This window comes from Diadema antillarum, unplaced genomic scaffold (genome assembly GCF_040938485.1).
Source record: "Diadema antillarum isolate AM-2024a unplaced genomic scaffold, OU_Dant_1.0 seq00001213_RagTag, whole genome shotgun sequence".
Taxonomy (NCBI): Eukaryota; Metazoa; Echinodermata; class Echinoidea; order Diadematoida; family Diadematidae; genus Diadema; species Diadema antillarum.
The window spans coordinates 334,277-350,641 of record NW_027272005.1 but is presented as its reverse complement, the minus strand read 5'-3'; the positions used below and the strand labels follow the sequence as shown (position 1 = coordinate 350,641).

The window sequence follows — 16,365 nt, the reverse complement described above, 5'->3', positions numbered from 1 at the left end:
TAGTATCCTTTACAATTCCCTTATTATTTTCCCTTTCTGTGCAGAACTGGATACATTTGTAGTTTGAATGTTGAGGCATTGTCTGTCACTGCTTCATTTCTTTGGACCAAAACATGCCCCCTCTCATATTCAGAATGCTCAGAGTGTAGACAATTTAAATCAAAGACAAAACCAAAGATTCACCTATTCAATCAATCTTAATTCATTCCTTTGCTATATACATATCCGAACATTTGAAATTATATTCTGTATCTTACTGCAACTTTTCAGTTCTGTATTAATGTGCATAGAAATGCCTATGTCAAGCACTCTATTAATGTCAAGTATTATCATTTACTCTTATGGATATCATTTCAGCATTGAGCCTTTAAATAAAATGGAAACATCATATAAAACGTCAGTCCAGCAAAAAGTACTAACCAGACCAGGCAGACTTTCTCATTTTCTTTTGTAATTCAAATGTATCATCACTTTCACAAGGTAAACAGAGAATTAAGGTCCTACTGCCAGATTTTCTTTTTTTTTTTCTTCAAACCAACAAAACTAGTTCAGTCAAATGACAGCATCTTTGCATTTGTTACACTGTTCTGTTCAAAGGCACCCTTAAATTCAATTCCAAATTTGAAACTTGATTGTATTGTTAACCACTCCCAAATATTCAGCTGCTCTTCATATAACATAAGACATCAAAACTGTGCACTTTTAATTGATTCTGGGCTATCTAGCAATACTGTAGTGGCTCTATGCATTTCAGTTTTGACCAAGAGTTTGTATAAGAAACGCAATAGGGTTGACATGGTGTGGGTATCATCAAATACTTCAACTGCTTCTATAAGATACTGATTAAAGAAAGGTATATTGAACAAAACAGAGAACTGAAAGTAGTAGAGTACTTCTTTAAAGAATCTTGAAAAACAAGGAGAAACTATTGTGCATTTGTTAATAACTGCTACAGCATAATATAAGATGAATGACAATAACACACATGTGCACACACAAATACTTCAGTTCCTCCAGTTATTTATTAAATGTCGTAAAATGAAATGCTTTACAACATCAAAATACAATTAAAATAGGAAAAATGACACTCAAACTGAACTGAAGATGATTGAGCTCTTCCTACATTGCTACGGTTATTTTGTTGACTGCCCCACTGCATCAATGCAGTCACATTCCAGGAAACCAACTAAGAGGCCTGCATGAGGAGGTTGCTGAGCAAGTTGACAACCTCCAGGGGGAGGGCAGCAACACTAGAGCTGAATGGGTCTGGCTGAGTGGTCTTGGCCAGCTGCAGGGTCTGGATCATTGTCAGCCGCACATCTGAAGCAGAATCATGAACATATCAAAAGTCAAAATATTTCACAGAAAAAGACTGTTCAAGGGAAAAGGCTGATGAATTACAATGAGAGCACATAGGTAGTCCAGCTTTTTCTGACAACTAGCATACACACAACAGGATAGTAAAGCCTGATTTCACCAGAGTCCAGCCAGAATGACATTTTTTGAATAAACAAAATATGATTTTACATATGATTAAACGGTTTTGTTTATTTCAAATCCTTGTGTACCCATGTATGTTTCATAAACACCATGGACATTGACAAGTGTGGTCCAAGCCGAGATCGGAACATACAGTGTAGTACAGTAATGACAACTATTTTCAAGGACATGCAAATGGTACAGCTAAACGAAGAAAGGATCAATTGAACTGATCTGTCGTAACTGACTGGGTGGATGCTCGTGACTGATAGGGTACATGGCAAAAATTATGTATATCAAGACATTTGAGAAGTGCAATGGTTCTTAACTACGAGTTTACTTAGAGCATATCATGGGAGTTGATTTACATGATAATGCCATCATGCGCTATTCAAAACTGATCAATAAAAATTACATGCTCAACAGTGAAAATGCGCAACAGTAATTTTTAGCAAATTTACAACTCTAAAAAAAATCTTTTTAAGTGTTATAAAATGTGATCTGACACATGAGCCATATATCTGACCTCCTACAATTTGATATCAAACAATAAAGAAAATATCGGAGAATAAAAGACAAGGGATGAATGTGAAAGCTGCAGACACTAATAGCGTGCTGTGATGCCCCCCCGGCCACTTTTAGGACTTAACAATGCAACACAAAAATCTATTTAGTTTCATGCTAAAACAGAACTGTGAATGGGAGTATGGGATGGGATTCTTGTACTCAAGAAATGAATAGGGAATTCAGTTGATAAGCCATAACTCTTGGGCTATGAAAAGTCCAGTTTGCTCAAGGCTTATAATTGATAAGGGTTACTCTCTCACATGCAAAAAACAGCAACACAGCAGACACAAATAGTGTGCTGCGACAAATGGAGTCAAGAGAAAAATAAGAGACCTGTGGGAAACTATTCAAAAACAAGGCAAGTGCCAAATTGTGTCTAGCCCAATCGCGTACAAGGAATTAATATTATGTGTTGTTTGAAGGTTTGCATGGTGAAGTAAATGAGGAAGAAAGATTTGCGGTGACACCATGTGTATGTAGTCCTTAATCGGATCGCTGTTTGGCAGAAGAGCCTAGAAAGAGGAGAAACGAAGAGGGAAGCGACATATGGGGGTTGTGAGGAGGGCAGAAAGTGAAGAGTGGGAGACAGTAATGGGCTAGAGGTTGAAGTTGCACTAGTGGATACGGTAGAGAAAGGAACACAGAGAGTGGTAAGGAAGAATAGTGTGAGAATCAAGTAGGATGTTCGGACATCGTTAGAAGGGGAAAGATGAAATAGAAGGGAAGAGGAAGAGGAAGGAGTTGAATGTTGGAGAATCATGGAGATAGGGGAGAGCAGTAAAGATTCATGAAACCAAGAGAAGAAAAACGAAGTCGGCGAACAGTGTGGCTATGGAATGCGGAATCAATGGAGAAAGGACGAATAATCCCTCGAAGGAAGGGTAAGTAGAGGAGAGATGAGAATATGTTGATAGAAGGGAGATAGAGAGGGAGAGGCGGGGGGGGGGGGGGGGACAAAGAAAAGAAGTAGAAAAGAACAAATTGAAATTCAATACGTAAATCAGAGGGAGCTAGTATGGATCCTAGAATGAAATGCTGCTGAGAGGGAGAAAAAAAAAATTGGAAAGGAAAATTGATGACAGTTAAGTCCTGAAAAGGTTCCTGTGGGAGAAAAGCAAAAATAAGAAATCAAAATGAGGTTGAAGTGTAGACCTGAGGAGAGAAGACAAGAGAAATAACCTGTGGAGAAATGTGTAAATTAAGTAGTGGTCCTGAAAAGGACCGTTGGGTTGTATGGAAGGAAGAAATAAAACAAAAAGAAGAAAGAAGAGAAGAGAACAGAAAAGAAAAGAAAAGATAAGTAGTGTAGAAACAGACAAAAGTGTAAGAGAGAGAGAGAGAGGAAAGAGAAATGAAACACTGAGTAAAGGTGCTAGTGAAAGTAGCGCAAGAAATCTAGTTATAAGAATAACTAGGAGAACCGAGGAACTTGACGTTTCGGGCAGGTTGACTGTCCTTCGTCAGAAGTGAAGCGTGATCTGAGAAGAGGTGGGCTATATATGGAGAATGCGGACCTAGATGGAAGTGGTCGGTTGAGGCGGGCTCGCAGGCGAGCTGAGCGTCGGCTGTTGGTGGAGTGTTGCGGTCGTTGATGCGTTCTATTGTTGTCGGAGTGTGTTGATGGCGGAGTATATCTGTGAGAGCTAACTTGGCTGTTAGTAGGTCGTGGCCGGAGATTGGAGTCCGGGTTAGTGGTTGGGGTGGACGCCGGTGAATTAATATTTTTTATAACTCCCAGAAGTTAATTGACCTGCTTAACACCTTTGACCTTGTGGTGACCTTCAACACCCCAAGGGACATTTACCATCCAAGTTTGGTCACAAACGGACAAAGGGATCAAAAGTAATGAGCCATAATCGAAACGCGCCATAAAAACTTAACATTGGGCCCTAAAAACTTGTTGACCCCTTTCTGTAACCTTTGACCTTGTGATGACCTTTAAATCCCCAAGGGACATCTAACGTCCAACTTTGGTCACAAACGGACATAGGGATCAAAAGTTATGAGCCACAATCAAAACGCGCCCTAAAAACATAACAGTGGGCCCTAAAAGTTTGTTGACCCCTGTCTGTGACCTTTGACCTTGTGACGACCTTCACCTTCCCAAGGGACATCTTCCATCCAAGTTTGGTTACAAACGGACAAAGGGATCAAAAGTTATGAGCCATAAACGAAATGGGCCCTAAAAACTTAACATTGGGCCCTAAAAGTTCGTTGACCCCTGTCTGTGACCTTTGACCTTGTGGTTACCTTCAACTTCCCAAGAGACATCTACCATCACCCAAGTTTGATTGCCATTGTAGCAACATGTGCTGAGTTACGTGTGATAAGAGAGTCTTGCACGTAAACTTTAACGTATGACCTCAAATGACCTTTGACCTTATCATGTGACCTCTTACAGCACCATAACATGAAGGTACCCCAAGTGCATCCATCACCCAAGTTTGATTGCCATTGTAGCAACATGTGTCGAGTTACGTGTGATAAGAGAGTCTTGCAAGCAAACTTTAACGTATGACCTCAAATGACCTTGACCTTATCCTGTGACCTCCAACGGCACCATAACATGAAGGTACCCCCAGTGCATCTATGACCAAAGTTAGGTTGTAATCCAAGCAACTTATGAGAAGTTATTTGTCAAAAGAGAGTCTTGCAGGTAAACTTTAACAGAGAAAAGAGAGTCTTGCACATACTCTTTAATATATGACCTCAAATGACCTTTGACATCATCACATGACCGTCAACAACACCATAACATAGAGATACCCCTAGTGCTTCTATCACCCAAGTGTGGCTGCCATTGCTGTAATAGTTGCCAAGTTATGCATCATAAGAGAGTCTTGCAGGTAAACTTTAACATTTGTGACGGACGATGGACGACGGACGAACGACGGACGGACGATGGACGGATGCCATTTGGATCCCTTAGTCTCGCCTTCACCTCCGGTGGGCGAGACAAATATGTTGAGATTCAGGGAATGTAGCAAGCCCCTTGGGCAATCCCTTTTAATTTGGGGTATTTTGGACTAAGGCAATGCCACCATTTGTACTAACTACATTGTATAATCCCCTTCCCACTTTGATGACTGCCAAGTTTGGTCAAACTCCACCCATTAATTTCCAAGAAGAAAATGATAATGTCAAAAATTATGCAACATAGCTAATTTGGAATATCTGGGAACCACCATTTGTACAAACTATGATGCCCCCACCCCTGCAGATAATTCCTGCCAAATCTGGTCAAAATCAAGTCAGCTGCTTCTATTATTAAAAAGCAAAAGATGAAAATGATGCACACTGCATGACAGATGACACACACTAAACAGTAGCAATAGCTCACTTGGGCCATTCCGCTCAGGCGCACTAATATAACAAAATGTGTAATTACCATCTTTCAGTTCTTGTGTAGTTAACACTTGGGCATAGATATTGACAAGTTGGGGGAGGGACTGGACAAGGGTCACTTGACCAGCTTCATAGAGTCGACCCAAGCAGGTGTAGACAGTCACATTTTCCTCCATATCCTCTCTTAGGGGGAGATACTTGAGGAGCATTGGCACCAGCTGAGAGTGAGAGAAAAAAATTATGTGTTAAGATATTTTGACATTGAATAAAAGATTTAGAAAAGACATATTTTGCATATCACCAGCAACATGAATCCTTCACGTTTCATATCATGCTACTCCAAAGTTTATGAAATGATTGATTCAAGCATCAACAATCTAATGATTTCAGAGACAGACCTATATGTATGTTGTATATCATATTTAGGGATATTTAGATGTCGGTCTTAACTGAAATTCCAGATTTATATAATTTCATATCATGTAATACATAAATCGATAGTGCCATGTATAGATTTGTAATATTTATTGTGGTCCTAGAGCAGATGAACCAATACTCTGAAAAACCCAAGACATGTTACAATGAACAAGGATAATGCCAAAAGGCGTTTTCACATCAGCCCGATAAAAATCCAAGCTCGATATATTTCTGGCGATTGCGAATTGGCGTGCTATTTCATTTCTTATTCACATCGGCCAGAAGAGAATTTGGTCGGAATCTTTTCGAGCTAATTCGACAGCTGAGCATGTGCAATCAGCATCAGTAATGTGTGCACTTTCAAAAATTTCTCACGCTTTGTGTGCAGTTTGTATCGATCGATCGGGACACACACGCTAGGCATGATGGGATGCATCGCGCTAATTTCTTGAGGCGTTTTCACATTATCAAATAGCGAGCTAGTTCACCAATTATCCCGCTATTTCAGAAATTTCCAGAGTTGGACTCAAGAAATTTTCTCGACCAGAGCAATACAATTAGCGCGCTATTTCGTGATCGGTTCCCAAGTCAGAAAATAGTGCGCTATTTCGAAACATCGGGCTGATGTGAAAACGTCTAATGAGACTCACAAAATCCAGTAATGTAGTTTCATTACAATAGCACTTGCTCAATAACTACACCTCTGTAAAATTTATGCATGCTTTCTTTTGTTCTGCTTCCTTGAGCAACCAGTCATGCACTCTTATATGAAGCTGTATGTCATTATCCTTGCTCATTGTGATTTGCAATGAATTTTGAGAATATTCTTATTCCTCATCCCAATCACCATAGCCATGTTCAGACGTATTTCTAGTCGGAGTAAAATTTTATGGGCGCAGCAAATTAAAATCAAAATTTATACTTATCTTACCACGACCCTATGTCAACACGACGGTCGTGGGAAGAAACTCCGACCAATTTACCATAGCCTTGCGGGGATCACCGTGGAGGGTCGGTGTAACTTCCGGAAGTGGTAGCGCCGCGCACATCGAACATACTATTTTTTTTTAATCAGTGGCATTTGTCTTCTCCATTCTTGTTGATGAAATTTCTAAGCGCTAGCTTCTTCGTCGCCATCGACTAGGTTAGAATTGCACTACACATGCACGCGTACTTGCAAAATGTCAACATGAAGCCCGGAAGTTTTACCTAGGTCGTAAGGCATGTAAGTTCAGAGATACTCCAAGGGCTTGTCCGCACGGGCAATTTACTCCAATGGGCTAGTCGTGGTAGCGCGATACTCGTAAGAAAACTCAGGAGTATCTTGGTCGGAGGAAGAGGTTGTGGTAAGTTCCTCCGACTGGAGGAAGTTACCCTGACCTTGTTCAGACAGACACTACTCCGACCTTTCCTCCGAAGTTACTCCGACTAAGCTTCCTCCGACCCTTCCTACGAAGATACTCCGACCAAAACTGCCCTCGTCTGAACATAGCTTTTGTTCATTGTGATTTGCAATGAATTTTGAGAACATTTTTATTCCTCATCCCGATCACTGAAAATTCCAATACTCTGTACCCAGTACAACCAATTTATAGATGTTCAAATGTAAAAGTTTGAGAATCATCCAGAAATCTCCTTTAAGCATTTAAACACATTATGGAAATCATATGTAAGACAATGCTAACAAGAAATTTTAAACTTATAGGAGCAATCTATGACTTTTTGCTGAATGGTCTTTTCTTTCAGTGTGTCACAACTTCACACATTTCTTTTTCTTGAAATGGTTGACTGTGAGAAGAGTACCAGAAGTAACCTGAGAAAATGAACAGTGGTTTGATTTGTGAGCAAAAGCATCAAGAAGTCTGAAAGAGAATTTACTTTAATACAAAGATGACTGCTCCGGGAAATGCGACAACAATCTTATTTTCATTGTCATGGAACACTGATATAAGAGGAGAGCATTTCAGCAATCAGCAGCGGCTTTAGAACTCAAGGAAACTGAAGATGCATTCAAATGAAAGTTTTTTAGTCTCTGTGACGTTTAATAGTAACAGTAATGGAATGATTTCATACATGCTGCTCTGATGCTTGTGGCCAAAAGCTAGAGATGAGATGGGCTTGCAGGACAGTAATCCCAATTCAAAATGGTTCCCACTCGAAGCAAACCTCATACAAAATTGGACTCATTCTCACAGAAAACAACTCACAACTAATCAAAATGCATTCAATCTATGAAGCATATACCAGTACCTTAACCGCGCAATATAATCATTCTTAATCTCATATCAGCAAATGTTGTTTATCTTATAGAAAAATTTAAAGTATCTTCAGCATTTATAGACACTACAGGATATTTGAGGAGTGCTTTAAAGGCGCATAGTCCCAGTGGGTTAGAGGGCGCTGTTGGACGATACTGCCGATCACCGTTAGCATGATATGAAGATTGTCGAAGTTGAGCTGTGATCGAGAATAAAGCGCGTAGGTGTTGCTAGGTAACATCGCCTTCCTTGTCTTCTCTGCACGTCACGCAGTCTATAGTGATGCCAGGAAGCGTGCTTATGTGCTTCTTAGTATGACATCACAAAAGAAGTTTGCTAAAGCTGCCATCCCCCTCAGCCGAATCATGAGCCGAACTGTGATCGGACCACTGACTACAGTGGATCGGACTTCTTCTGACCGGGGAAATGGGCCAAAGCATAAGTGCTAAAGAGGAGTAGAAAGCGTAGGTCTCTATAGGAAACTTGCGCCATGTGCCCGCGAATGCATTTGACTAAACCACCGGGACCATGTGCCTTTAAATGTCTTACTGATAAATGACTGTGTAACTTTACCTAAAATCTGACAAATTGCACTTTTATACAAAAAGTTACATCAAGATGAAAATGAGGTTTAAGGAGATGACTTGAACACAAGGGCCACTTCCTACTATGTAAGGCTTTGCTGGGTTTGGGACTTCTAACAACTTACCTGACTGACAGGAACTAGGGTGTGGTTGGTTGTGATGAGACGGCAGACACTGGCACAGACATTATCAATGACCCGACCATTGGATTCTCTCCCCATCACACCTGACAGGACCTGTAGCAAGCTGGGGTAGTGTCTGACTCACAAAACATTATTTTAAGGAACTTAATTCATTCTTTATCAACACAGAATTAACTCATCCTGGCATAGCAGATCGTCAACTACAAAAGATATACACTAACACAAAACCACAATAATGCCTACAACTTGTCAGGAATGTGCATATATACTAGGGGTGGAGAAAAACACTAGGAAAAACTCGGGTCCATTGACACAATCAAAGAATGAAGATGGTGCTTGGTTGTAAGAGAGAAAAAGAGGATACTGATAGAGAGCATCTTTGCCATGCTCAGCTAGGACACCAAGCCCAAAGACAGCATTGCTCCTCACTTCCTCATCTTCATCCTGAGTCAGGTGAGTGAAAATCTTCAGGAAAGGGTCCACAAAGGGGGCAACGCTTCCTTTCAAGGCACACACGCTCTCTGCCAGAACACCACATGCAAATGACTTGTCAGAAGCAGGACAGCTCTTTTTCTATAATACACAAAAGATAAAACATTTTGAATCTAAAACACATAATTCACAGGAGTATGGTCAACATTTACTTTATATTGAACTTACATATCCCTCCAATCAAAATGGTAAACTTGTTAAAATAAAAACATTTACATATTGCAGCGCAAATGAAAAGTGCACTGCAGTGGATGTGATTTACACAATAGTCTTAGTTTGATACAACAAGCAGTTTACACATGCCACTGATTAAAAACACACTGATCACTTGCTTATCTATGACATGATATGAACTGTGAGTAAAATACCGATGTCCTGTCATCACAATATCGCATATTTTTTTCCATTGGCATTTTCAACACATAAAAATGTTATGTTTGGATACATGGCAATATGTAGACCAATCACTGAAAAGGATTTCAGATATGAAGGATATAAAATAAGTATTTTCTGTTTATAACAGTAGGTGTTGTAAATCAGAATAACATCCATTAGCTTTAGAGATGTGTGGTAATATATATACTTTGAGTGGAATCATGAAGTTAAAATGTTTTCCAACAAAAATGAAATAAGTGATGTACTGTGAAGAGGAAGTGAGAATTATTACTAATGCCATGGTAACATGATCAAAACACTGCGACAATCAAACATGTAATAAAACTACAGGGAATTCTTACCGTTTTTGCTAGCAAAAATGGAAGCATCTCAGTAACCATAGAGACAGCAACATCTTGTTTCCCATGTAGTGCCTTGATGACTGATGGAATGACATCTCCTGCATATTCCATTAGAATGGCATCAGACTCTGCCTGTTCACTGTCATCCTCCTCCTCCTCTTCCTCATCCTCATCCTGACATGCAGTCTTCAGAAGAAAATGGTGTCAATGTGTAACAAATTTACCAGCACTCCTGTAATTATGGCTTTGACACCAGTTTGATTTAACTCAACATCTGTAATTCCTAAATAATGTATCATTAGCCTCAGTAACAACGGCAAAACTTCTCAAAGTTTACCTTCTACCTTTGTGAAGTTTGCTCGTCCGTTCATACTGGCAGCCAAGCTTCTCAATTTTTCATTTCTCACAGCTAGGGTGACTTGTGTACATGCCCAACAAAGAAGACAGCGTGCACCATCTGACAGCTAATGAATGTGATGAAACAATGTACACACCCCAATGAGTGGATTCTTTGGAGGCACCTACAACAAACAGGTGGTGGACTTTCCATGTGACAAATTTCACAGTTTCAGTTGCAAATGTTCAGACTGCACAAACTTCGAGAAGATTTGCAGGGATTCAGGAAATTTCCCCATTAAATTGAGTGGATGGTTTCATGAGAAGTTTTGCAAGAAGTTTTAAGGAAGTTTGTGGTCAAACTAGCAAAACTCATAGAACTTACATTTTGTGACATTTTGCCAGTGTGATTGCAGCTATTGCCCTTCAGCCACCAGGCAGTAGCACATCAAACATGGATTCAAATTAGAACACTGAAACATCCCCCCCCCCCCATCTTCACTTCGGCCAAGGATTACCAAAACTCTCAAGTCAGGGGAACTAAAATGAAGGCCTATGAAGCAATGTTCACAGTATGAATGCAATAAACTAACATATTTTGCACAAAAGAAAAAGGAGTTGGCATTCAAGCACTGTCAGGGTAATCACAAACATACTCAGACTTTGCAATTAAAAAATATGACCCCCCTCCCCCCCAAAAAAAAAGAAAAGAAAAGAGTATCATACAATCATATGCAGTGGTTTCATCTGAACCTACAAAATGTACATGTAGTATGGCATTTTTTTTCACTAAAACAACCTATCAGACATTCACAAATGATAAACTGTAACATTTTCCTATTCCTCTTCTTCCTGTTTTGACAAATGGATTGAAAATTCACTCAGAGAAACTATAGATGGATTTCTTTCCACATATCTGGTATACACAATCATATACTCTTTGCAATTTTCCTCTTTTTGTCAGAAGATATAAAATATATATACTGGTATCACACCCATAATCTCCTCAAACATTGGAGAGGCATTCCATGCCACTATAATACCACATGTTTGATTTGAGAAGCCACAATCATTATGTCAAGAAAACAAACAAATAGAGTAAATGGCTCAGATTGGTACATGTAATTACACTCAATCAGTGATACATGTAGGCACCATAGATTGGCTAAGTGCCGCTGTGTATTTTATGAAGTGAAGACAAATACAATACTATCGCAGTATCCATAAGATTTTGCACAAGAACAAACTTCAAACATGATAATAAGACATAAATAAGGCATGTAAATCTTACACAGAAGCTATCATTGTGGTAATGAAATACAACTAAATCCTTCTGTCACCCACCTACAATGACACCCATGAAGTGTAAATATTGAATTACCTTGTGCTGGAGAACATTCTTGATAGACCCTGTAATTGCTGTGAGGAACTCTGGGTTCTTGACCACAAATGGACCAATGGCATCTAGCAGGTCTTTCAAAACCTCCAGCGTTGTAATGACAACCCGACGCTCACTGTCTGAATCTATGTTCTCCACAAAGTGGGGGACAACTTGATCTAGCATCTCTGTCAAGGCTGTCAAAGTAAAAAGACAATCACTTGTGTGCTCTTCCTTTGTTTATCTAATACCACACCACAAATAAAACAATTTCATTCAGAAGATACTTCTGAAAATATTAATTTCACTGTTTCCATTACAATAATACATTAAATAATTGTGCAGGGTGAGAGAGAACTCATGGCAGTCTTGGCTTCTGTAAGCAGGAGATGCTGAGAAATAGTCTGAGTAAATTTAAAGCAAAAGGTAAATACTCGTGCAAACTATTTGCTCCCATTTTGATACCATACGCTATTAAATTGATCCCATTTCCATGTACTATCTTGTTGCCCATTATAAACATGAAAATGTATTCCATGTTTGTGTTGAAATCATTAAAGCATACAAATACCCTGGAAATCAAATTTGTGTACAGCTAGAGTACACATAAAACAGCCATAATTCACCTGTGATAGCCCCTGAAAATATAAATATTTTGAGAAATCAGATCATATCTCTGTAACAGATTGGCACTTGTGCTCTGCGCATTCTGCTCTATTAGCTCCAGTACAGATGTGTGCCCATTCCAGCTATACGTACGTTTTAACGAATAAATATTGAGATTCCATGTTGGTCCATTAGCTGATCGCAGGCACGCATTGCATATCACTATCGTTCCTGACGTATTTGGAAAAAAGCCTTGACAGCCTCATAGCCAGATCAATCCAATTGAAAGAATAAGGTGATCAACGAGCCCATTTCAAGTCCATTTTGTTGTTGTATACTCTTTGAAATTCATATCCAACCCCCCCTCAAAAAAAAAAAAAAAAAAAAAAAAACTAAAAATGTCGCTATGGCGACTGGTACATGTGTATGCCTCTGCCTTATGCATGGTTCTCGTAATATTCCAAGTCTATACTACAATGTCTTGACAATGTGTCATGAGTTTCACAAAAATGGCAAAATATTGAAATGACAGGTTTGTCACAAATGAGTTGAATGTTCATTTTCCTTGAACTAGGTTTAATTGGATGTATGGCTATACTGCCTAAGAAGAGCTCAGGTATATTGGGATTTGAGGATTTTTACTTCACTTTTGACTCTTTTTTTTTTTTTACAAGCCTATGCATTTATCAACTTTCAAGGTATGGAGAAAAAGTGTGATTTTACTATCAAACGGTAAAATTGTTGCATTTTAACTTGGCCTTTGACCCTCGACCTTTGATTCTATGACCCTAAAATTCCTAACAGAATCACTGTCAGGTAAAACATGCATCTGTATAGATATGTACTAAGTTTCATGATGATACCTTGAGTAACTTTCGAGATATGGATGAAGAAATGAAATTTAGCACTTTCACTTGACCTTTGACCTTTGGGCAAGAAACTTCCCAGAGAATCTCTATTGGGTTATACCTGTATATATCAAGTTTCAACAAAAATCCAACAAGTATTGCATTTAAATACAGTTGTATGAGGGAAAGAGTGAAATTATGAGGAGTTGACCTTACCTTTGACCAATGACCTTTGACCCATGACCCCCACATTCCCTAGATAATCACTGCTAGTCAGTACATGCATATGGACTATGTTCCATGAAGATAGCTTGAACCATTTCCAAGATATGGAGAAAAAAAAGTGAAATGTTAACATTTTCACTTGACCTCTGACCTTTGACCTCATGACTCGAAACTCTCTGGAGAATCTTCATTTGGTATTACATATATACACCAAGTTTCAAGAAAAAACCTCCAGGCATTGTATAAATATGGGGGAAATAGTGAAATTTTGAGCATTTGACCTCAACCTTTTGACCTTTGACCTTGAGCATGTGCACCCAAAAGTTGATAGGCACAACTTTGCCCACTCATGCATATACATACCAAGTCTCATTAGGATACCTTAAACGGTTTTTTAGTTACGCTGTCCACACAATTCATTACGGAAGGATGGATGGACGGACGGACGGACGGAAGGACGGACAACCCGAAAACATAATGCCTCCGCCGACACTTCGTGGCGAAGGACGGACAACCCGAAAACATAATGCCTCCGGCGACACTTCGTGGCGGAGGCATTAAAAAATCAGAGAGACAAAAAAAAAAAAATATAATATTTTGCAGAGGGCATGTCTAAAGTACATTCCACAAAAAAAAATATAGCAAACACAATACTCAGGGTACTGGTACACTTTAAAAGAGCAATGTCAAAAAAATAGATCAGCACAAGTTTCAACAGAAGCCCACAGAAAAGTTACAGAATCTAAGGTTGGCGTTATTTTCCATGACTGGTGATAATAGTCACCGTCATAAATGCAAATTAGATGTTAAGGCCTCACAATTCTTAAATTCTCCTCACCACCTTTTCTTCCTGACATGAAATCATCAAGAAAAAAATTACACCCTTTACAACTTACATCAAATCATTGTAGAGTTGTGACAATTTATCAGAGGGAGAAGGGAGGGGTAAAAGGATGGGAAAGTGATGAGAAAATGCATAGCAATTTACTGTCACTTTAGATGGTTTATCACATTATTAAGTGTCATTCTGCTCATAAAATGTAACATAAAGTTTACAAACACAATGTTTTTGTCCCATAGTAACACTGTACATTTGCAAATATTCCTAGAAACCCAAAGTAAACTTGAGGCATGCTACATTTCTAATTGCTACATTGATAGACAAAATGAAATGCTGTTTTCGTACCAAATGCCTGCAACATTTGCATACTTGTGGACACCAGGGGGTAGGGGCTAGAAGAAAAGTGTTAGGAGTTTAGCTGTTTTTGTAAGTACTCAATACCTTCAGCTTGTGACACTTCTGCCATGTTACCACATTGCCCAAGGGTGCAACATAGCTGCCCTGAGCACACTGTGGCTGCCTGTCTGATGCCTGGGGCTGGGTAGTCCATCAGTCGGTAGACCTCATTGTAGCACTCTTCAATGTAAGGGAGAAAAGCTGCCCTGTGGAGAACAGGATTGGCGAACAGACAAGCAAGATGACATTAGCTCTGGCTATACAAATGGAAGATGCTCCTTTCTGAAAGCCTTTCACGTCTGGCTGATTCACAGTTCAGAGTGCTTGCATGTAGTATGCTATAAAACTAGAATATTTCAAATGACAGACAGCGAGAGCTTTGCTTCACCTTATCATGCAAACTCTCCACAGCATGCAGGATTAGAATCAGGGCTTGAAAGCAACTCTGTACTTTATGGTATGATAATTTATTGTCAAAAGAATGGTTATGAATATGATTTAATATCAACAGATATGAATAATACTGTATGATTGTACCATGAGATCAGTCAGACCATGGCATAACTTAGCAAATTTGAGTATGCTTTTGACACAGAAAATTGGGAGTTTTTCCAAAATCATACATACACTGTAGATATGACAAATTGTCTCCACAGTATACATGCAAACTGTGAGTATGAACATCCTAAGACTTGCATGGCATAGTAACACTTTGCGATAATCACAGCACTATGTGAAATAAAAATACAAACCCTAATATTTTGGTACACAAATTAGCTTGCATGATTACATACACAGTTACATACGATCCCATTGAAATTTTCTTTTGCAACTTCTGAATGCAATTGGCATCAAAATGGCATTCATCATACAATTGTATTTCCCATTAAATACACTCCCTCTAATCTGTCATAATGCTAATTCATCTGAAATGTCATTTTCAGTGAAACTATGCAGCACAGTCCACAAACAAATACAAACTTATTTTGGATTTCTTCATTACATGTTCCAATATGGATACAAGTTCAAAGCAGTGTCATGAAAACTGCGTGAGTCCTCATTTCAAGCTCTGATAAATATATTATTCATATAAACACTGATCAGTGCTAACAAGGCTACAAAATGCTTTAGAAAAAACAGAGCTTTCTTGGGAAGGGGTGGAATTTAGTGATTCCATTACTTACATCTGACATAACATTTTTCTTGCATCAAGTCTTATTCATACTGCTGATATTGGGAACAAATTTGTCTAATTTGACCAAACTGATACCGAATCATAAAGCCTAAGTAGTTCACTAGTGGTCTGGACATGATATGCGTAACAGCAGAAACATTAAAAAAAAAATCTGTTCGTCCTTAATGAGGGAAAAAAACTGCAAATGAAAACAAAGAGATAGAAAAAGGAGAGGGCATATTTTATAATGTAACCATCCTTTCTTTCTTTTTTAAATCAGAAGTACAGCTCTTCCTTTGGATAAAACATATCATAAAATATCATCCAGCTTACAGCAGTGTCATCTTGTTGAACACTAATGTAACTCTTTGTAAGTAAACTCCAGGCCATTTATAACATGGCATTACATACGATTTATAGGTATGTGGCACACATAATAGAAAAAAAATCCATACATTTCATGAATTGACTGTTGAATGTTAAGCTGAAAAATTAAATTGCAGCATAAATTCATTCAGTTAATTCTCACGTTACATTAA

The 16,365-nt window shown here is 38.8% G+C and overlaps 1 protein-coding gene across 1 annotated transcript in view; it reads right to left on the bottom strand.

The window, feature by feature from the left end:
• Positions 1-1,078: 1,078 nt before the first annotated feature.
• Positions 1,079-16,365, bottom strand: part of LOC139744812 (importin-4-like) — a 113,380-nt gene continuing 98,093 nt past the window's right edge. The window contains exons 19-25 of the mRNA XM_071655227.1: positions 14,698-14,858; positions 11,740-11,933; positions 10,023-10,208; positions 9,158-9,366; positions 8,776-8,908; positions 5,435-5,609; positions 1,079-1,320 (exon numbers count right to left, since the gene is read on the bottom strand). Of these exons, the coding sequence (XP_071511328.1) occupies positions 1,187-1,320; positions 5,435-5,609; positions 8,776-8,908; positions 9,158-9,366; positions 10,023-10,208; positions 11,740-11,933; positions 14,698-14,858 (1,192 nt within the window). The 3' untranslated portion in view covers positions 1,079-1,186. The remainder of the gene's footprint in view (positions 1,321-5,434; positions 5,610-8,775; positions 8,909-9,157; positions 9,367-10,022; positions 10,209-11,739; positions 11,934-14,697; positions 14,859-16,365) is intronic.